General features: G+C 45.6%; 2 protein-coding genes across 2 annotated transcripts; one reads left to right on the top strand and one right to left on the bottom strand.

The window, feature by feature from the left end:
* Positions 1-484, top strand: LOC107279473 (cell number regulator 13-like). The gene has a single exon (XM_015761257.3). The coding sequence runs from the start codon at positions 140-142 to the stop codon at positions 482-484; it is 345 nt and encodes a 114-aa protein (XP_015616743.1). The 5' UTR covers positions 1-139.
* Positions 485-10,072: 9,588 nt separating this feature from the next.
* On the bottom strand, positions 10,073-12,025 carry LOC136354076 (uncharacterized). The gene is made up of 6 exons (XM_066305711.1): positions 11,262-12,025; positions 10,979-11,152; positions 10,772-10,882; positions 10,615-10,687; positions 10,422-10,520; positions 10,073-10,342 (listed from the first exon to the last, which is right to left on the bottom strand). The coding sequence occupies exons 1-6, from the start codon at positions 11,735-11,737 to the stop codon at positions 10,160-10,162; spliced, it is 1,116 nt and encodes a 371-aa protein (XP_066161808.1). The 5' UTR covers positions 11,738-12,025; the 3' UTR covers positions 10,073-10,159.
* Between the last annotated feature and the right edge of the window lie 4,734 nt (positions 12,026-16,759).

Below are 16,759 nucleotides of genomic sequence, written 5' to 3'. Positions count from 1 at the left end.
ATTTTTTTTTAAATTTTTTCATAACCATTTAAGTGACATACAAAGAACGAGGGGATATCCCCTCGAGAGATTAAAACAGTTTCCCTAGCAAGAAGCCAAGAACACAATCCTCCTGAGTTGAGAGACCACTGCGAGTAGCATGGCGCTGTGGGGCGGGCTGGGGCAAGCGGCAACGGTGGCGCAGCTGGTCGGGGCGGACATCGGCGGCCTCATCACCATGATCATGCAGGCAGCGATGACGGCTCAGCAGAACAAGAAGGAGTGCGAGCAGCTCGCCCGCCGCGTCTTCACCGGGCTCGACGACACGCTCCGGGAGGCGCACGAGCTTGTGATGGCATGCCAGGACAATAGCGCCATGTACAGGTTGGTGATGGCCGGGAGGCAGGCTGAAAAGTTCAGGGATGTTCAGAGCAGGATCGACTCCTACCTCCTCCTCTTCCCCGTTATCAGCCACATGGACATCACTCGTCGTCCAGCCTATTAAGAGAATATTTTCTATTCCGGGCCGCCCCATCCACCCTACCCTTTAACCAAACATAAAAAACTCGGGCGGCCATCTCCCATCCAGACTCATTCACCCAACAAAACACACCCTTATAAGATTAGCTCAATCCCAATCAACTGCCCATCTGCGCCTCGCTGGCCCTGCCTGCATCACTGGAAGAGCTATTCCCTTCATTCCAACTAGCATGGTGGCCCGCGCAGATTGTGCGGCTAGCATTATTATATTTTCTCTCATATAATAACATATATGTTTTCTTAATGTATTATTCAAATATATTAAAATGACAACATAATTTTAAATTTTGTACTATATTTACGAAACTACTAATGTGTAATAATCATATTGTATTTTATATACGTGTTAGTTATTAATAATAGTTATTAATTTTTTTAATATCAAATTTTAATTATTTGTAAATATATTCCTATATGGATTCTACACTCGTCTTTCAATATTTCTTTTTTATAATTCCGAATTTTCGTTATCTGTAAATTGTATTTCTATATAGACTCTAGGCTCTTCTTCCAATCATATTTATTTTTGATTTTGAATTTTTATTATTTCTAATTGTATTTATATGTGGACTCTAAAGTCTAAACTCATCTTTCAATATTCTTTAATTTTTAATTTTGAATTTTATTTACTTCTAAATTGTATTCCTATATTGACTTTAGACTCTTCTTCCCATATTTTTTCTAATCTCGAATTTTAGTTATTTGTAAATTGTATTTTTATGCGGACTCTGAACTCTACTTTTAATTTTATTATGTTTATTCTGAATTTTAGTTAGTTTTAAATTTCTATATTGACTTTATACTCTACTTATAATGTTCCTTATTTTCAATTCCAAATTTCTATTATTTCTTAATTGTATTTCTATATGGACTCTATACCCTACTTGTAATATTCCTTATTTTTAATTCTGAATTTCTATTATTTCTTAATTTTATTTCTATATGGACTCTATGCCCTACTTCTAATATTCCTTATTTTTAATTTTGAATTTCCATTATTTCTTAATTGTATTTCTATATGGACTCTATACCCTACTTCTAACATTCCTTATTTTTAATTTCGAAAATTTCAGTTATTTATAAATTGTATTTCTATATGGACTCTTAGCTAGTCTCCTCTTCTAATATTCCTTATTTTTAATTCCGAATTTCAGTTATTTATAAATTGTATTTCTATATGGACTCTAGTCTCCTTTTCCAATATTCCTTATTTTTTTAATTCCGAATTTCAGCTATTATTAAATTGTATTCCTATATGGACTCTGCCTTTTCTTTTTCTCCGATTAATATGAGAATTTCTAGACCATGAGAGCGAACGTGGATGCTTTTTTTTCTATTCCTTTAATAATATAATACATGTAAGAGCAGGTACAATGATGGGCGGTAGTAGTTCCATGTAGGATTTTGTGTTGATCCGGAGGAGAGAGGGGAAGGGAGAGAGAGTGAGCCGGTGACTAATTTGTCGCCGGCTGCACGCGCCGCTCGAGGAGACTGTGGGGCCCACCCTGCGCTGCCTCTTCTCCTCGCCAACTCCCGCATCGGCCATGCCTTTCGCTGCAACGCTGCCTGCCTCCATCACCAACTGCCGCAGCCACTGGACCGCCACCCTTAGCCTCGCCGGCGCCGACGCACAGGCACCGCTATCTCCCACATCCGGCGCACGGCCCCCGTCACGCCCGCATGCACGGTCGCCGCCGTGTTCTGCCTCCACCGCACGGCCCGGCCACCGCTGCCCCCGTCGCCCGCCGCACGTTCGCCGCACGGTCGCCGCCGTCTTCCGCATCAGCCATGTGAGACGCGACCCGGCCGCCACTACCCCGTCGCCCGTCGCATAGTTGCCGCCATCTTCTGCCTCTGTCGCGCGGCCCGGCCGCCGCCGTCTTCCGCCTCAGCTGCGCAGCCTAGCCACCGCTGCCCTCATCGCCCACCGCACCGTCGCCGCCATCTTCCGCCTCAGCCTCGCGACCCGGCCGCCGCTGCCCCCGTCGCCCGCCGCATAGCCGCTGCCGTCTTCTGCCTCCGCCGCGTGGCCCGGCCGCCGCCGTCTTCCGCCTCAGTTGCGCGGCCCAGCCGCCGCTGTCTTCCGCGTCCGCCACCATCTCCTGCGTCCGCCGCCGCCGTCTTTCGTCGTCGGTGACAGGAATCGAGGGAATAGGAGAAGAAGACATGAACTGTGAGGGGATAGAAGGAGAAAGAGAATGTGAGGTAGGAGAATATGGTGGGTCCCACGAATCAATAAAAAATTTGTGTTATAGCATTTCTATTGTATAGACATTAGCATTTACTATAGATGACATGGCTATTTTTTGGAGCCAACCGCAGGCTATATTATTGACCTTGCTCTAAGTGCAACCTAGTATAGATGTAACTTGTCTCAGGACTATGAATTTAGATGGACATGTGTGTTAGGTATGTCACATCTGTATTAGGTTGTACTTATATTAAGATGAAAGGAGTATGTTCCACTATCACATCATTTTCAGATGCGGACATTAATCAGTATGTCCCAGGACTACTAGAAAAACGATTTTTAGCAACGTTGGCCTTTTATATTTCCAGGCGGGGATGACCATTGAAGCCAAATGGCCGCCTACAAAAATACAAACCCGGTTAAAACTCGCTGTCCGCCTGATTTTCGCAGGCGAACCACTTAAGCGGTCCGCCTGCAAAAATCGATATGGATATAAATAGACACCACAGCACATCGATTTTCTCTAAGTGTCAGAGCTCTCCTCTCCCTCAGGCCTCACGCCTCTCCTCTCAGCTCTCCTCTCCTCTCCTCTCACTAGCGATGGGAGCGGCGGAAACCGGCGACGGCGAGGCGCGGAGGCGGCGGGGTCGGCGACGGTGAGGCGACGGCGTCGGCGCGGCTCCCCTCCCCTCTCTCCCAGATCCGGCCGAAGGGGGAGGGAGGAGGAGAGGTACGTGGCGGTGGCGGCGGTCCCCCTCCCTCCCAGATCCGACCGGAGGGAGGCTGGGGGAGGGCGGTAGCATCGGCGGCGGTCCCCCTCCCTCCCAGATCCGGCCGGAGGGAGGCCGGGTGAGGGCGGCGGCAGTCTCCCTCCCTCCTAGATCCGGCCGGAGGGAGGCCGGGGGAGGGCGGCGGCGGCGGCGGCGGCGGCAGCGGATCTGGGAGGGAGGGGGAGGGCGGTGGCGGTAGCGGAGGTGGGTAGGGGCGCAGGTGGGGGTGCGGCGATTTTTTTTTGTTCGTTTTGATGATTTTTGCAGGCGGGTGACTGGGCCGTCTGCGAAAATCGATGGCATACAGGCGGATCGTGCCCCCGTCTGATAGGTTCATTTTTGGCCACCTGGAAAAACCATTTTTCTTGTAGTGATACGCAGTGCAGCAATCAACATGTAACTTACATCAATTACTATAAAAAAACACAATCATGATCAGCTTAATTACTAGAGATGTATTCATACGTACATTCATCCCAATTTTGACAACAAAACTTAGATTGGCAAGAACTAGTAGGCATCCGGCTCAGCTGCACGATTGATTACTTGAGCACGGTGAAACCTGACTTCCGAGACGACAACAATTGGCACGATGGACGCCTCGCCTGACGCGTCAAGCCAGGTGCGAAACGGCTACTCCGCGAACGTTCGCCAAATTCTGATCTGGCGAAGCTGTCGGCCCGGCTTTCTTTCCTTCTTCTTATTTCCCTCCTTTTCCATTTTTATTACGTGGGTTAGGCAGAGGAGAGAAGAGAGAAGCTAGAGCGCGTGCATGCATGCAGCTTTGCCGCCTCTTGCTACTGGAGTGGGATCCACACGGGAAATTTTTACGTGATAAACTCATTTAGTTTTGTTGCATTTACTATTTTGTTTATCTAGTTTCTTACACTATATATGTGCGATATAGTTTCTGCTTGCTGACTTATTTTCGTTGCTTTAATTTTTTTTGCTTCAATAATAGATACTCCCTCCATCCTAAAAAAAAATCTAGAATTAGATGTGACACATTACAGTACAACGAATTTGGACAGAGGTATATTTAGATTCGTAGTACTAGCTAGGATGTGTCACATCTAGTACTAAGTTGGTTTTTTATGGGACGGAAGGAGTATACTACGAGTTGTGTCCTTTACAAGTCATGATTTACAAAATAAATATATTTATTCCAATATAAAAAATCGAGTATAAAGTTTATGTATATAAAGTTTCCGAATATAAAGTTCATGTGTATAAAGTTTCCGAGTATAAAGTTTCTGAGTAAAGAGTTTTAATTCGCGTGTAAAGTTTACTAGTAGAAAGTTTTTAAGAATTTCTGTTTCTTCTTTAAAGAAATCTTAATAGTAAATCCTAATTAAAACGTTAATTAAGGATGGTGCTTAATTACGATCATGGAGAGTAGGATCGAGGCTTGCAACAGATGAGTCCCGCAGGAACACGCGTGATGCGTGGACGATGACCCAGCGGAATACGTGCTTAATTACCGCTTTTGATTGTTGTTTCTCGTTCGCGCTACGCGAACACTCGCGCATCAGACGCGCCCAGCGAGGTGTGCTATACTGCTACCATTGGCCCAGGACGGGGGCATGGCATGCACGCGGGTACGCTACAGGGAAGGCGGACGCGATGGACTGGCGGCACAACCGTGTAGATAATGACGAGCGTGGCCTTGGTGTCATCGATCCTCGCGAGGAACGTGGCCTCGGTGCTGGAACGCCGCCACCGCGCGTGGTCTCCCCGTCCCCGATCTCCCATACCTAGGGGGTGAAAATGGTACCGAAATAGATGAAAATTATCTTTATCGTTTTTGTTTTCATATTTTTTCGGAATCGAAATCGGAATTGGAAACCCTAGATACAAAAACGGAATCGAATATTATTGAAACCGAAAACGGAGCGAAAACGAACCAACACGAATACGGTAACAAAAATTTATCGGAATAAAAAAAAACCCTCAAACTAATAAACCCAATTCTCAAGTCCCAACAGTGAACAATTCATCATAAAACATAATCATATAGGTCCAATTGTTAAGTATCAATAGTACATCACAAAACACAATCTATAGAATAAATTAGTAATGCGGTTGATCAATCCCAATGCTGGAAAAAATATTTTTATGTAATTTTAGATTTGCATAACAAATATTTTTAAAAAAAATACTCCCTCCATTTCAAAATATAAGACATAACCACCTTTAACCCAAAGACCAAGAAAATAATTATTATCATCTTGTAGTTTGGATCATCCTAATAAATACAATGCATGCATCCAATAGAATTAAAGAACATGAGAGTGGAGGATTTAAAAAAGTAATAATTTAATGGAGAAGAGGTCATAGTTAATTGCCTATATGCATGCATGCCTTATATTATGGAACATCTAAAAAAGTGGTTGTGCCTTATATTATGGAATGGAGGGAGTAACAGCCAAACACCATGGTATTAACTCTTCAGTGCTTAAAAAACGAATTCAGGGTATTTTGTGATTTCTGGAAACTCCGGAAATTTCGAGAAAGTTTCCGGAAAGTTTCTTACCGATTTCGAGTTCCGATGGAAACTGCCCTTATCATTTTTTATTCCGTTTCCGAGAAAATATTTCTGAATTCGTTTCTGTTTCCGAAAAATTCCGACCGACAGATTCCATTTTTGAAAATAGGTCCGGAATCCGGAAAGTTTTCGTACCGTTTTCACCCCTACCCACACCATCGCCACCTCCCCAAGCTCCCGCTCCTGTGACGACCAGGGTTCACCTTACCGTTTTTGGGGGGGGGGGGTTACCGAACCCCCGCGGTATGGTGGTTACCGCGGTAACCATGCGGTTACCGCGAAAAACCGCACAAATTTCGTTTCCAAATTTTTGAATTCAAAATCCACGGTAGGGACACAGTAACCGCACAGTTTGGTACGGTAACCGCGGTAAGAGGACGGTAACCGCGATATGTTGGAACTGAAATAAGAAAAATGAAAAAAATAATAGAAAAAAACTAAAATGTGAGTATTTTAGTTAATTAAGATGTGGTTATACAACAGAAAAATTCGGCATGATCTACTCTATATTGTGGAGTTCAAATCAATACAATAATTCATAACATTATAACAACAATAACAATCATCAATCTCACATTTCAAAACATAACGATGTCCACATGTAGGTCCAGAATAACAATACAGTCCAGAATAACAATATAGTCCACAATAACAATAGAGTCCAAATTCTTCCGTACTATGACGTATTTAATTTAACCTATATGTACATAGACCAAAGCAATCAAATATACTTCACATGCATGGTTTTAGCCAAGCACGGGCAACCAAATGCCGAAATAAACTCATATTCCCAATGTATTTCACATAATCCCCAAATATACTCCACATGCATATTGGTAAAAATATGTTCTATTGACCTAAATCCCCAAATATGTTCATGCATATCACAGTAAAAAATACCATACCACGGTTCAAGCCACGGTAACCACGGTAGGGTGGACGGTTACCACGGTTTTCACACGATTACCGCACATACGTATATCGTCGCATAGCTTACGAAGCCGACGGTAACCCTACAAAACCGCACGGTTACCGCTCCTAACCGCGCGAAAACCTTCAAAACGGAGGGATTACCTCTTGCCCGTCAACCCAGGCGGTTACCGTCGCGTACCGCGCGGTTACCGCCGCTTACCGCGCGGGAACCGGCCTTGCCGGCGCGGAGGTGGCGGATCTGGCGCGGGCGCACGCCGTCGCCCCTTTGGTCCTGAGCGCAACTACGCGAGAGAGGGGAAAAACGGTAGGATTCGCCAGAGAAACGAAGCAGAGGCTTCCAAAGATATTTTCCTCCCATTGTGGGCCTTATTGGGCCTCGTGAACAGTGCATACTTGGCCCATTCCATTTAATCTTTTTTCTTTTTTATAATTCACAATAGGTTTTGCGCTCAAATTTGAATTTACCTGCATCTTTTTGATGAAATTTTTTCACCATAACAACATACAAAACAAGCTTTACATCCATGATTTTTTTTTATTTTTTTCGATTATTTTTCAAATTTTTGAATTTGAGCAAAATTTGCCCAAACCCTACCGCCGGTTTTCTTTACCGACCCCCCACGGTAAGCCCGGTAACCGCGGTTACCGCGCAGTTACCGGCGAGAAAGTGAACCCTGGTGACGACCTCGTCGAGCCCTCGTCACTGAGGACACGGACAGAGCCAGAACACCGCTGCAACGGCCTCCCTGATCTCCCTCACCACTGCCGTCTCGAGAAACCTCTGTGCCCTCCCCGCTCATCTCGCTGCCGCCGAGCTTCTCACAGAGTGTTTGTATATAAAGTGAATTGCCCGCCTTTACTCATCAGCTTAATTTTTTGGGTTGAACTGGTCGGTGCATGCAACTCATATGGTATCAGAGCCAGAGGTCTCGAGTTCGAATCAAATAAAAATTGCAGGCTACTGCTATTTCGCGCTAGAAGCGTGATTGTCAGTGACATGGGACCGGGAGTATCATGACTAGAGGCTTGGGCAGGAGCAATCACCCACGAGGCCTGACCCCCTCGGGGGGGGTCGGGCCTGAGGGTGATGTGGCCGCCCCCCTCTTTGTCTCCCCGAGGGGTCGGACCGCTCCCGTTTCGGCCCCGAGGGCTGAGGCGCCCCGACCCCTTGTAGATTTTGCGCCGCGTGTATGGGTTAGGTGAGCGCAGCGGGGCTCACCTAACCGCATTTATTGCGGTTTGGACGAGCGCGTCACGCCGCATGTAACGCAGTGCAGCACGCTCGTTTATCCGGTCTGTGACCAGTCACAGACCGATCAGATCGTGGGTTAGGTGGCGACAGGCGGTCTGACGCACGCCTCGCCCCATCCCGTCAGGATGAGAGCCTCTAAGCGCTCGTCACTAGCCGGAGCCGGCGTGTTAGCTCCTGGAGGTGGCACGTTGGACCCGGTCAGATATATGCCAGGCTTCATCCTAACCATTACAAGCAAGACATTGTATGAAGAAGGGCGAACATGCAGATTGATAAACTGACACGTGGTGGACAAGAATGACCGATTTGTGACCGGTCTGACACTGGTCATATCATCAGCAGACAGCCATGTTCCCACGTCGCGCCTGCTTCCGGCGGAAGTGGAGGTAGGTATGGGCCGTCCCATCAGAAGGTCATTCGGACGGCAACCATACAAATCTCCGTCCATTTATGAAGAGAAGTCAAGTTTGAGAAAAGAGAGGATAAGTCCCCACACAAAAGAGAGAGATGGTGCATGTGGTATCCCCTTGAGATATAAAAGGAGGACCTTGCCCACTTAGAGAGGGGATCCAGATCCCAGAACGATCGGGGGCTGGCTCGCACTTTGTAGCTTCTTCATACACAGATCCACCAAAACACAGGAGTAGGGTATTACGCTTCTCAGCGGCCCGAACCTGTATACATCGCCCGTGTCTTGTGCTTCTTCCATTCTCGCAAACCTTCCACAGACCAGGAGCTTAGAACCTCACCCAGGGCCCCCGGCCGAACCGGCAAAGGTAGGCCTGCGCGGTCTCCCGGTGAGGAGCCCCACGCTCCGTCAGTGATGCATATACAATACAGGATTTGTGCCGCCGGCCTCACAAGAGAGGAGGGGAAGAGAGGAGTCGATGACACGTGGGTCCACTGCTGACTCAGTGAATCAACCGCGGTCAACTTTTTATGTCAGCAAAAATCACTTACCAAACCACCGAAGGAGTTGATTTTCACCGGTTTTTGAAGATGGGTTTTGTAGTTGCGGGAGACGATAAGGGCTGAGGAAGGCAAAATAGACTTATTCCTAAATCAAAGAGATGTAGTGGTATCAAAATTGCAGAAATTACATGTAGCCCGGCCCATTACGAGCAACCAGTGCGGCCCACAACTCTGCAAGTTCCTCAGTACATGAAGCCCGGCCCATTACCAGACAAGGTCTGAAGTTGGCTATCCAGTTGTCTCTTGTACAGTTGTACTGCGTGTACGACTTGACGACGCGGCCACGGCGACAGGCGGCAGCGGCGCCGCTGCGGCGCTCAGATAGATCGGTCATCCATCTATCTACCCATCGCAACAGACAACCTCGAACGCCGTCTTAACACTGGTGGAGAAACCCTTTGTAGTCCCGGTTCGTAACCCCCCTTTAGTCCCGGTTTCCAAACCGGGAGTACCAATCCGGGACTAAAGATCGCTATCTTTAGTCCCGGGTGAAATAACCGGGAGTAAAGATCGATCTTTAGTCCCGGTTGGTAACACCAACCGGGACTAAAGATGGCTCAGCCACGTGGCCGGCTGAGCCATCTTTAGTCCCGGTTGGTGTTACCAACCGGGACTAAAGATCGAGCTGACCTTTTTTTTTTTTGCATGGCCCTGTTGCTGCATGGTTTATATATATATATAGTTTATATATATATATATATATAAACCATGCATATATATGTTTCAATACATATATATGCATACATATATATATATGTATATATATATATATATTATATTATATTATATGTATATACATGCATAATATATATGTATTTATACACATATATATGTTATGCAAATTAATGCATATGTATATAGATATATATATATGACCAAAATATATTTACATTATAGAAAATGTGTACACATGCATATAGAAACATATGTAGTCATGTATTAATTACAATCCATTATATGTCCTAGCTAGCTAGCTATCATTTCGACGTAGTAGTACTCGCTGCTAGCTCAGAAGCTAAGGACCGGTGAATTGTGTTTCCGTCGTAGTAGAATTCACCCTTGGGATTAAGGATTTCTTCGTTGATGAATCCCATGAGTTGTTCTTGAACCGCCGTGATAAATTCCTTGTGTGTGGTCAGGTTATCCCTCATGCGAATAAACTATATGAATGTATGAAATTGATTAGTAATTAAACAAGAAATCGCTACGTAATGAAATTTTGAATTTATTTGTACGTACATCGAGCTCTCTTGTGGTGATGATTTGGTTTGCAAGGCAGTGGCAATACTCGCACACGTAATAGCCGCACAAGTTATTTCCCTGCTTTTGCTTTGCGCACTACAAATAAATGACAAACAACGAGAGATCTAATTAATATACACTTGTATGTATTTGAATCGGAGAAATATAAATATAGAGCATGTGTACTCACAGGAAATTTGAACTTCCGCCTAAGTCTTTCTCTCCATTTGCCGCGGACCAAATGACGGAACCGATACCAAGCCCTACATGGAGTTTAAAGCTATGATTCGTAGTAGCAATTAACATAACAAGATTTTCTTAATTAACAAAGGAACTTATGACGGTACCTGTCTATAAGTTCGAAAACCTTGTCAAACGTAGACTCTTTTTTATCCATTGAGTCATATACGTTGACGGTGCAGGCCTCCAGGTCGAAGAGTAAAAGCACCCAGTGGAATCTGCAATGTGCGTGGGATGCATTACATATGAAACACTTAGCAAGTTCGTACGGGAATGAAATTTGGTATGTAGGAAGACAGTAAAATTAAACTAACTCTGTGTTGTATGGCAACAGTATGAACGTCTTGTAATGCTGCGCCTTCAGGAGATGGACGAGATTGTCCTCTGTTTCTTGTGGATATTGGTCGAGCATTGCGACGTTTACTCTCCGAGGGTCGATGAATCCAGTATCGAAAACCCTCCGCCGTCGGGCCCTTTGAATCTCCATTCTACAACGATAAAAGGGAGTATATTATTTTCTATAGTCTACTTATATACAAGGACCTAATTTATTAAAGGAGACGTATAGTAAGAAATCTAACCGAACGATATACTTACAAAATCCAGCAACTCATAATAGAGACGTCGAGGGCGTCCAGCTGGTATAGTTCGTAGATTCCCTTGAAATTGATCCAGAGAATGTCATCTCCTTGCAAGAAGTCCGTGTCCCTGATCCTCGCTCCGATCATCTCTCTACCGGCGGCGCTCATCTCCATGTACAGCTGATGGAACTTGTACATTTGTGTGGGTAGGGACTGCAGCAGCTCAGGCTTGACAAGCGGTTTACCGAGTTCGTACATGTATTTCACTTCCGCCTTTTCGATTGGTGCGACTCCTAGCAATTGATCCGTAGTTAGACCGGTGTCAGTAATAAATTGTTCTATCGTCATTTCTTTACCGGTAACCAACGGCTCGATCTCCTGTTTTGGTTGCTCTCCAAGCTGAGGGACTGGTTTGGACTTTCCAGAAGATGCTTTCTTCAGCGTTCGCTCATAGTCCGATAGCTTGATGGCCTCCTTGACAGATGCAGACATACCCCTGAAGAAGTTCCTGACACTGGGGTCTATAGGAATCTTCTTTTCTGGACTTCGAGGCTTGAATTGTCTCTTGACTTCTGATGCAACGTAAGCGTCAAGCTCCTCTTGCGTGCAATCGTACCCCGGGTCCTTGTTCTTGGCGGCGTCAACTTTCGCCTTCTTCGTTGCCCTTGTGTGGGCAGGCGGTGGAGCTGGGGGGGCCCTTGACTTTGAAGGTGCCGGAAGAGGAGCTTGCGGGGGAGTAGGTGTAGGAGCACGAGGAGGAGTCGGTGCAGGATCCTGAGGAGGAGTCGATGCTGGAGCCTGAGGTGGAGACGGTGCTGGCGGAGCATGAGGAGGAGACGGTGCAGGATCCTGAGGAGGAGATGGCGGAGCCGGAGGAGATGGTGCACGAGACGCCGCTTGTCGCCCAGGGAGGATGATGTACCGCCTGCGCCATAGAATAATGGCATGGCTTGTGTCTCGTAGATGCGTCTCACCGTCTCCTCCAGGGTAATCCAGCTCGAGGTCCTCGTACGCGCCTTCGACCAACTCAACTTCGACCTTCGAGTATCCTGCTGGAATCGGCCTGCAGTGGTAAGTACCTGAAGGGTCCGTTGGGATGGCCATGCCCGACGCCACCTTCATGTTGTGAGAGATTATTTATTAGTAATCAACATATATAAGCAGCAACTAGCGGAATGGCTAAATCTTACCTTTATTGATAAGTTCTTGAAAGGAATATGCAGCTCACATGGTGTCCGCTGAGTGATGTCATCAACGGGACAGGTCGATTCATCCTGTGTTTGCATGGCGTCCATGCTCTGTGATCCTACCTGCCCCGTTGAGGCGCAGCTGCTACGGTTTCCTGACGGGCTCACCATTGCAGGAGGAATGGTCGGCTGGGGATCATGGGACCGATGTGCGGCCATGCGTTCATCAACCTTCCTTGCCACCTCCTCTTGCATGTTGAGTTCGTAGCTCGATACCCGGAACTCTAGGTCTGCAATCTTCGCCTCGGTATCTCTCTTGCTCCTCATCCGACTCCTGTACGTGTGGATGTCCTCCTTGAAACCAATCTTCCAAGGAATCACCCCTTTCCCTCGAGTTCGTCCTGGATGCTCTGGAGTCTGCAGGGCGAGTGTCAGCTCGTCCCTATCTCTGTCTGGTCGGAACGTGCCCTGAGAGGAGGCTTCCACTGCATCTGTTAGTCGTCGCGCAGCCTCTTGTATCTGATAGCCGAAGACCAGTGAGCCATCAGCTGGGTTGAGCGTTCCACCGTGAGCATAGTACCAGAACTTCGATCGTTCCGGCCAATTGGCTGTTGCCGGTTCGATACCCCTCTCAATCAAGCTAGCCTCCATCTGCTCCCACTTCGGCATCGCGACGCTATAGCCTCCTGACCCCAAGTGGTGATGGTACTTCTTCTTGGCGGCATTTTCTTTGTTTCTTTCCATCATCGCCTGCCCTTGTTCACCTGTCTTATATGCAACGAACTCGTCCCAATGATCCCTTAGCTTTGGGAATGTGTCGAAGTTCGGTGTCTGCCCCTTCAGTATATACTTCTGGTACAGATCTCCCTTGAAGCTCTGAAACTGTTCTGCCATTTTCTTCAGAGTCCACCTTTTCACTTTGTCCTCTGTACCCGCAGGAAGGGTGAATGTCTCGAGCATTGTGGTCCACAGCATCTCTTTCTCCGAATCTGGGACAAAGCTCTCATGATCTCCGCGTGCCCTTGTTCTTCGCCAGTACACCGTACTGACAGGCACGTTATCCCGCACAACCCAACCGCTGTGACGTACATAGTTCTTGGCGGCTTCGGCCGGGGCACTAGGACGTCCATCTTCTTCCACTTCCGTTATGATGTGCCGACCCTCAAGCTTCTTCGCTGCACCTCATTGCCCGCGTGCCCTCTTCTGTCCAACGGAGGGTTGACTACCACTAGCCTCCTCCTCCTGGTTCCCCTCCACATCCCTTTCCACGTGCCCCTGCTGGTTCCCCTCCGCATCCCTCTCCACGTTTCCTTCCTCGTTCAAGTACTGGTTTGGATCCTCATTCCCCTCTTCTTCATTCCAGTACTGGCTGCTTCCCTCCGCGATTGTATCGTACAATATCTGTTCCTCATCGCGGTCAGCCATCTGTTGATACAAGAAACATCTGCTAAGTCACGAGACATTTATGTTTTAACAATCTAAGTCATGTATGCTAAGTGTAAATGTCGTACATTAGAACCCTACACAACCTTACGTGCTAAGTCTAATTACAAATCGTGATATAAGCTAAGTCTAGGTGACGTATATTGTACAACCCTAGCTAGTAAATAATTATATACTAAGTCTAATTACAAATAAAATAATCTTATATTAAAACTCAAATAATATTACATGCTAAGACTAAAATAGTCATGTATATGCTAAGTGTTTCGTGCGTATATGCTAAGTCTAATTAAGACTACAATAGTCAATAGCTACTTGTCGCACCAATTCCGTAGTCAATAATTACATACTAAGTCTAATTACAAATAAAGTAATCTTATATTAAAACTCAAGTAATATTACATGCTAAGACTAAAATAGTCATGTATATGCTAAGTGTTTCGTGCGTATATGCTAAGTATAATTAAGACTACAATAGTCAATTGCTACTTGTCGCACCAATTCCATAGTCAATAATTACATACTAAGTCTAATTACAAATAAAGTAATCTTATATTAAAACTCCAATAATATTACATGCTAAGACTAAAATAGTCATCTATGCTAAGTGTTTCGTGCGTATATGCTAAGTCTAATTAAGACTACAATAGTCAATTGCTACTTGTCGCCCCAATTCCGTAGTCAATAATTATACATACTAAGTCTAATTACAAATAAAGTAATCTTATATTAAAACTCAAATAATATTAGAACACTACACAATCTTATATGATAAGTCCAATTACAGGTCTAATAATCTTAATTAATTGCATTACAAATATAACAATCATTTATATTATTACATCACTTGCCTGCTCCAATTCCTTCTAGGGCTAGCTCTTCCACTCAGGCTTGACGGACGACTCCGACAACACGTCTTTTCTGCAAGATACAAAAAGATGTATTAGGATTATAGCGAAGTAACATATATATATATATATATATATATATATATATATATATATATATATATATATATATATATATATATATATATATATATATATATATATATTGCATTTCACGTTAACGTTCGTCCTCGTTCGTTCGCTCGTTCATGTTCCCTAGCTCGTTCACGTTCATTCGCTCGTTCTCATTCACGTTCGTTCGCTTGTTCTCATTCACGTTCGTTCCCTCGTTCTCGCTTGTCTTCGATCGATCGTTCTCGTTCTCGCTCTCGTTCGTTCGATCGTTCTCGTTCTCGTTCACGTTCTCGCGGCAACGTACGTTGACGTGTTCGTTCTCGCTCTCGTTCGTTCGATCGTTCTCGTTCTCGTTCGTTAACGGTGGTGTGGCGGCATCGGGGCGGCGGCGTGGCGTTGCGGGGCCGTGGCGGCGGCGGCGTGGCGTGGCGGCGGCGGCGTGGCGTGGCGGCGGCGGCGTGGCGTGGCGCGGCGGCGGCGCGCGGCGTGGCGTGGCGGCGGCGGCATTGCGCGCGCGGCGGCGAAGGCGGCGGCGTGGCGTGCCGGCGGCGGCATGCGCGCGCGCCGGCGAAGGCGGCGCGCGGCGTGGCGTGCCGGCGGCGGCATTGCGCGCGCGGCGGCGAAGACGGCGGCGTGGCGTGCCGGCGGCGGCTTGGCGCGGCGTCGGCGTGGCGCGTCGTCGTCGTGGCGTGGCGTCTCGTGGCGGGCGGCGCGACGGAGAGAGATCGAGATCGGAGAGATCGAGATAAAGGGAGATCTGGCGGCGGCGGCTCTCACCCCAGAGATGCGGCGGCAGCGGAGGAGGCGGAGGCGGCGGCGAGGACGACGAGCTCGAGACGACGGCGAGATACGGCGGCGTCGGCGCGGGGATTTGCCCTAGGCAGTGGCGGCGAAGGAGAGAGGCCGAGAGAGATCGATCGGCCGAAAACGTCTAAGTGTTGGTGAAGAAGACGAGGGCGCACCGGGAATATATATACCCCCGGATCTTTACTCCCGGTTGTTGAGAACAACCGGGACTAAAGATATCTTTAGTCCCGGTTGTTGAGAACAACCGGGAGTAAAGAAAAGATATTTACTCCCGGTTGTTGAGAACAACCGGGACTAAAGATGATCTTTAGTCCCGGTTGGTCTTACCAACCGGGAGTAAATATCTTTTCCCGCTATTTCGAAATTCTTTTTAAACCCGGTTAGGGTTAAGAACCGGGACTAAAGATTATAGCACTGCATATGATTTTCGCTTACATATGTGTTTATAAAATAGAAGTTAATGCATTAACATTATTTAAAGTACAAAGATTAATGACAATTACTTCAAAAAATTATTTTTGTCTGTAATAAATTAAGTGGATAAATCGTAATAAGCAAATATATGACTTATAATTAATAAAAATTCCAATATATATATATACTTAGCATATATATGAATGATATTATTATATTGGTAAAAACTCTAATAAAGATATGTATGTACATACTGCATGATTTAAAATTAATAAAAATTGTAATCATCATATATACTTAGCGTAGGAATTATATTAAATTAAATGCTAAAAACTCTAATTAACATATGTAAATGCCACATGCATGATTTAAACCTTTTAAAAATTCGAATAGTCATATATAAGTAGCATATGAAAGATAGTAAATTAAATATATGAATGATAGTTTTAAAAATATATTAAATTTAATACTTTTAAAAATTCTCCAGTCAATTATAATTAGCATATGAATGATAGTAAATTAAATGTTAAAAACTCTAATTAACATATGAAATTGCCACTTGCGTGATTTAAAACTTTTAAAAATCCTCTAGTCAATTATAATTAGCATATAAATGCTAGTAAATTAAATGTTAAAAACTCTAATTAACATACATATGAAATTGCCACCTGTGTGATTTAAAACTTTTAAAAATTGTAAGT

Source organism: Oryza sativa, chromosome 11 (genome assembly GCF_034140825.1).
Source record: "Oryza sativa Japonica Group chromosome 11, ASM3414082v1".
NCBI lineage: Eukaryota > Viridiplantae > Streptophyta > Magnoliopsida > Poales > Poaceae > Oryza > Oryza sativa.
Note: the sequence above shows the minus strand (reverse complement) of the source record. Positions and strands in the feature narration are given on the sequence as shown.

Bases quoted from the DNA above. Each gene is read 5' to 3' on its own strand.
- LOC107279473 (XM_015761257.3), top strand. From the start codon at position 140: ATGGCGCTGTGGGGCGGGCTGGGGCAAGCGGCAACGGTGGCGCAGCTG.
- LOC136354076 (XM_066305711.1), bottom strand. From the start codon at position 11,737: ATGTCTGCATCTGTCAAGGAGGCCATCAAGCTATCGGACTATGAGCGA. The intron at 10,883-10,978 runs GTTAGTTTAATT...CGCACATTGCAG, and splicing joins CTGTTGCCATACAACACAGA to ATTCCACTGGGTGCTTTTAC. The intron at 10,343-10,421 runs GTACGTACAAAT...ACATTCATATAG, and splicing joins TCACCACAAGAGAGCTCGAT to TTTATTCGCATGAGGGATAA.